General features: G+C 25.9%; 1 protein-coding gene across 1 annotated transcript; it reads left to right on the top strand.

The window, feature by feature from the left end:
- Nucleotides 1-1,023: 1,023 nt before the first annotated feature.
- LOC105120038 (protein RALF-like 32) lies at nt 1,024-1,349 on the top strand (the record flags this gene model as incomplete). Its single annotated transcript, XM_011018225.1, has 1 exon — nt 1,024-1,349. A coding segment is annotated over exon 1 (326 nt), but the record flags the coding sequence as incomplete, so codon positions are not given.
- Nucleotides 1,350-6,613: the final 5,264 nt, after the last annotated feature.

Here is a 6,613-nt window from a genome sequence, read left to right on the forward strand (position 1 = left end):
TTTCTTGGACGGTTGCAAGGAGAATGGAAATCCTGAAACTTTATTTAGACAAGGAATGTTCGAGTTCTTTAGTTCCTAATCAAGACACTGGACAATTAAAGAGTGTAGAAAAAAAAATAAAAGGGATTCTTCAAAGCATGTGGATAGACAAAAGTGAAGGTGGTATTGGACCCAAGAACCATGGAAGAACCTGCAACTGTAGCAAATTTACTGAGAGAGGATGGATTGATGAATCTTGTAGCATTCTAAGGACTAGAGGCTTTGGGGTATCATAATATTTGTATTCATCCCTAATCTTAGAGTAGATTGTTACTCTTTGCTTTTTACCGTAATCATAACAATGAATTCTTCCTATAAAAGCTTGGGTTGATTGAATTTTCTATATTAGATAATTCTTGATTATCATGTAAAAGTGAGATAAAATCAGTTTAGTTATATGTCTTAAAAAAAATCATTTTACGGTCTTGTATTTAAGAATTAAAAGGTTCCAATTCAGTATAGACCCATTAAAAAACTCAAAATAAGCTGAATTAAAAACCTATGAGGTTCCTTATCATGTAAGAGAGAAAAACCAAACTAAACTACTAAACCGGTTTGGTTTGAATTAATTTTCAATTTAGTTTTAATCAAAAAATTTAGAAATTAAAAAGATATTTGGGTTGGGTTTTTAGTGCAAAATGAACCGAAACCAGGTTTGAACGCCCCTAAATATAATCACACTTGACTTCCACCAAGTAAATGTGAAACCAGAATGAGTTCAGATAGCTAAATTCAATGACATAGTAAAATATGTATACCAAGTTGAAACTAACACATGAAAAAATCGATAAAATGCGACACCATCATAGCTAGGTTTGGTGAAGTGCGGTCCCTCATTCCTTCTGCTTATCCCTAATGCGTCCTCCACTAACTAGCTTTACAGGAAGGAAAATTATTCCCATTTCAATGCATCACCCTATACTTAAGTGCTTGGAACTGCAAACAAAGACAAGCACTAACACTAGACCAAAAAAAAAATAAAAAATGGAACGGAAGTGCTTCCCTCATTTCTGTTTCCTTCTAGTGATCTTGAGCCTCGTAATATTGCAGCTCGGCGACAAGGTGGCGTCGAAAACGAATGGATGCAATGGTTCGATAGCAGAATGCGATGAAGAATACGAGTTCTTGATGCCATCTCATGTTAGTAAAAGGTATCTTGAAGAGAAGAGTAAGTATATATCACCTGGTACTTTAAAGCCAGACCAACCAGTTTGTAATGGTGGCGCTAGTGGTCAGTCTTATAGTAGTAGTTGTCTTCCACCTCCATCTAATTCTCCTTCTCGCGGTTGTTCCAAGTACTATCGTTGCAGGTCTGATGATTGATGATCCAAAGCTTTTGTTTTCGTTTTCGTTTTTGTTTGATCTATCATAAACTTTAATGAAAATTCTAGACTCTATTTAAGATCCAATTAAACTTCATGTTTATATTGTTCATAGGGGCAAGAGGACTAATTAAATGCAACAACTTTCAGTTCTTAGAAAACAAGAAACATGGCTCTTTATATGATTTTTCTATCCTTCTGTTTTACTCTATCCCTGTGTATCAAGATTTATCTCTTTCAGCACAACACCCACAATAGTTGTGGGCCCATTTTCGAAGCCTATATCCAACGTCTTGTGGGCTCAGGCTAACACCCTGCTCAGATGCTGAGGGCGCGCCCAGCCCCGAGCACAGGTGCTGGGTGAACGCCTAGCCCTTTTTTTTAGTGCGAACGATATTCTTGAGCCCAGTCTCAAGGGGTGGCCCTCTTAAACCGTTACCTCTTTTTCGAGCCCAACAAATTTTTAAAAATTTTTCAAGACCACACACAACAAGTTCTTTAATATTTTATTCTTGAATATTTTATATTTTTTTAATATATATTATTTTTAATAAAAAAACAATTCAAAATATTATAAAAGTAATTCTTTATAAAAAAACAAGATTCATGAACAATAAATATATTATGAATTTTTCAAACACAAGATTTATAATCTATTCATTTTTAACACTTTAAACATTTTATAAATTTATTAACTTAAGCATTAGAGGGTCTTTACATCCATCAAGAATGAATTTTTACATGTATTAGTTATATTGACTTATTAGGCACCACATGCTACCAATTATTAATTATCTAAGTTTTTTATATCACTTTATCACACATATTTACTAAAAAAAATAAATTAAATTACTTAAAATAAAAAATTAATCAATTATTAAATATATTAATCATATTTCCAAGCATATTGTATTATGATACTATCATTTGTGTTCAAAATGAAAATAAAAAATTAGGATTGAGTTTCTTTTTTATTTTGAACCTAAAGGATAAGGTGAAACATAATTTATAGTTATTTTTCATATATAAGTGTTGTATATACAAGCTAGTGATACCCAGAGTTCAATCTCTACGAGATTTATGAAAATTTTATATTTTTTTTTCTTGGATTTCCAGAGGAAGGCTGATATTTAATATTGCTATACCATTGACAAAAACAAAAGTAATGTCTCTCGTATTATTATATCAATCTATTTGGGGTAATTTGCTGCTATTAGACTTAGTGAACTCGCTTTTTAGCTGAGGTTGTGTTAAAAAGAAGTCAATTTAGAGTTAATATGATTAATTGACTTCTTTTTAAAAAGTCAACCTGGGTATTAAAAAGAAATTAATTTGATTAATTTATGATCCAACTAATCTAATTAAACTATCTAATTTTAAAAAAAATTATTTTTATATTTATAAAACAATTTTTTTTTATTAATGCAAGTTACCTCACCTAATTAGTAATTGACTTTTATGTTTTATCTAATTAGTGATTGATTTTCATATTGGGTTTATATAACAATGTAATATGCAATATATATATATATATATATATATATATATATATATAATTGGTAAGTCAGTTAGTGATTTTGAAGCTAGGATAACAAATTAACTTGGTGGTGATATAGATAGAACAAGATGAACTAGCTTTCAAATGTTCAGCCAGAAAGCCTAAAATTAACTCTCGTTTTGGTCCTTTGTAAATGAGAATGAGAGGTTTTCTGTAGCATTTTTATTAAAGAAAAAATTAAATGGGATCATGCTTTCACCATGGATGATTAAACAGTGCAATTATATTTCTACTCTCTATAATAACAACCAATGAAATGAAATGAAGATTATGGACTAAAATAGTGTTTTCATTAGGTTAAATTAGTATTATCAAATTGGATGGAAGTAAATCTGTCTTTATAATTTTAACTCGTTTATCTTTAAAATAAAAAAAATAAACTAACATATAAAAGTTTTTTAATCTTTTTATTTTTTTTCAAAACAATAAAATGACTAAAGCATTCCTAAAAGCAAAATTTTAGATGCTTTTTTATATTTTCAACATGATATTTTTGTTATAATCAAGTGTGTTGAGAAACAATTTGATATTTTAATTAATATAAATATTATTAAAATAAATGGTTGACACGTACATTGAACGCATTAACACATGGATAATGTTTAGCTACTTTGGATTGTGCGTATTACCTTTTCATGTCCGGGTAATATATATATAATAGACCTCTTGTTTGGCATTAGAGATCTTTAGTTTTTTCTTTTTTCTTTCTCTTTACCTTATATCTCACACCAAACTTTTAAATCTTTCAAAGGAACCTTTTAATTTTATTTATTTTGAATTTGATCTTTATTTTTTTATTACTATTTGTTTTATATGGAATAATTTATAATTTATAAATTATTTTATAATTTCATCCTTCTTCAATTTCTTCATCTATCATATTTGTTTCTTGTTTTTTTAATTCTTATTTTTTATTTCATCGTTTTTTTTTTGTTTTTTTTCACTTTCATCCCTTGTTAGTTTATTTCATTTAGTTTTATGTCAGATTTTGTCCTTATTATTATTATTATTTTAATTTTAGATGATTGAAAGTTTTTCTTTGTGATTTTTATTGGTTTGCCTTTTATATAGTAACCTGGTCTCATAACTCAGATCACGAGTTTCAAAGATTAGCCTGATTTGATTTTGATTTTGATTTTTTTTAATTTTATCTTTTCATATTAGATTACTAGACCTTCAGCTTCATGGTTTTCGATGTTATCTTTTCTACAGAGTTATCTTAATCTTTTATCTAAGGTCGCTAGGTAGTCGAGTTAACCCCAATAGATTTAGAATTCTTATTTAGTATCTTTTTAATTTATTTTTTTTATTTTCACCTTTTTTTATTTTTTTATGGGACTTGATCTCCATTTTTTATTTGTTTCTTTTGCATGAGGTTGTTTTGACTAAAGTTGGGTTTTTTGTTATTTTTTTAAATTGATATTTTTTCAACTTGTCATAGCTTTTTATTTGCTAATAATTGAAATTAAAATTTTATTTTATTTTTCTCTTGATGAGATTATTTCGTTTTCATTCAATTTTTTACTTTGTTATCAAATAAAATGGTTGAAAAATTTTAATAATAAAGAATGTATTTTTTTAATAGTGGCAAGCATTCTTTTTTTATTAATCATTATTTTTTATTTTTTTACAATTATATTATTAAATTAACTAATCATATTTAACCTATTCAAATCAATAATATGGGACCTAAAAGTGATATCATCATTTCAATATTATTTCACATTAAAAAAAAATCACCTAATTGTAGTATAGTGTTTTAGTTGTTATCTGTATTTAGTGCTATTATTATTCTTTGTTTTGTAGTGTAGCTTTATGTTTATGATATAGTCTAACTGTTATTATTTATACACTATTGGGCAAATTGTGCTACTCTACGGGCCTTTATATTTTTTCATCATATAAAAATATAACGATAAAAGTATCAGCAACAAATAAAAATGTGAAAGATGAATGTTTTTCAATATTATAAAAATAGATTTGTATAATATTCATGAAATATCTCAATAATCTTATTTGTACAGTATTCATTTAATTTTTTAAACCGGAAAGGAGAAAGTTCAGGAGATGCTTATGTTTTCAAATAAGTAAGAGGAATTTAATAACTTGGTAAAATCTTGATTAGTTTAATAATATGATAAAAATATAAGACAATAATCAAAAAACTAAAAAAATGACAAATAAAAAAAATAAAAAAATAAAACAAAATAAATTTGAATCCCTATTAACTTTTCAAATTGCATGAATAAAATAAAATAAATATTATATAAGGTTTCACACATTAAAAATCTTATAAGAAATCAATTTAAAAAAAATAAAAAAATAAAACAAAATAAATTTGAATCCCTATTAACTTTTCAAATTGCATGAATAAAATAAAATAAATATTATATAAGGTTTCACACATTAAAAATCTTATAAGAAATCAATTTAAAAAAAATAAAAACAAATCCAATCTATATAAAAAATAATTTTTTAAAATACTCATAGATGAATCATATTAACTTCTGTAAAAAATTAAACACACCCTTTATTATAAAAAAAATAATTGTAATCTAAAAAAGGTTAAATAAGCAAAAAAAAAATTATAAAGAAGGGCTATTAATTAAATAATATATCAAAAAAATATTTTTAAAATTCATTAAAAATAAAGCATTAATTAAAAAAATTATTTTTTAACAAAAAATTAGATCAGACATTATTGGACCTAGTAAGCCAAGCCCAGTGCCTGACCCATAAAGCTACGACCCCACACAGGCCTTCTAATTTTTTTTTTAAAGTTTAATAGGGCTGATGTAGATGATGCATCATCCGCTAAGCCTAGAATCTGGCTATTGGTATGCCAAAAAAATAAGAGATTTTTTTTTTAAAATTGGTTTTCAACATATTTTTAATTCTAAACACCTAAAAAACAACCAAAAAACCTTGTTAAACCAATTTATAACCTCTAAAAACATATAAAAAATCAGTCCAAAATCCAAAATCAACCTAAAACCCAAAATTCTTTTCATGTCAGTATTATTTTTTTTAGGTATTTTCAAGATAAAAAAACACATAATTATAACCCCATCACAGTTATGAGATGCGTGTTCGCAGCCATCACACAAAGGAGTCACGACCATGAGCTTTTCTCTCTCCTAATTTCCTTTCTCTCTCCCTAGGAAATTGTTTATTCATTACAAAAAAAAAAGTTTGGTTATTTTTTTGTTAAGTTAAATTAAATCATTATTCTTTTGATTGCAATGTATTTAGTCTTGAATTATTTATTAAGTTATTTTTTTTTTAATTTTATCCCTTGACACTTGATTTTTATATTAGAATTGTCATCATTCTTTTAATTACAATGTTTTGGTCTTGAATCATTTATTAAGTTAATTATTTTTCAATTTCATCCCTTTATATTTGATTTTTTTTATTAGATTTATTCATCATTCTTTTAATTATGATGTATTTGGTTTTGAATTATTTATTAAATTAATTTTTCTTTGAATTTTATTCTTTGATATTTTATTTTTATATTAAATATGGTTTTCGTTCTTTTGATTGTTATTTTTATTTGTTCTTATCCATTTCTTAATTAAAATTATTTTTAATTTCTTCCCTTATGATTTGATTTTATTTTCTTTATGTATCTAATTTGGTTCTCTTTCCTTTCAAGTCTATATTTTCTAAACCATTTTTTTAATTTATTTTT

This window comes from Populus euphratica, unplaced genomic scaffold, assembly GCF_000495115.2.
Source record: "Populus euphratica unplaced genomic scaffold, PopEup_1.0 scaffold4457.1, whole genome shotgun sequence".
In the NCBI taxonomy this organism is placed as follows: Eukaryota; Viridiplantae; Streptophyta; class Magnoliopsida; order Malpighiales; family Salicaceae; genus Populus; species Populus euphratica.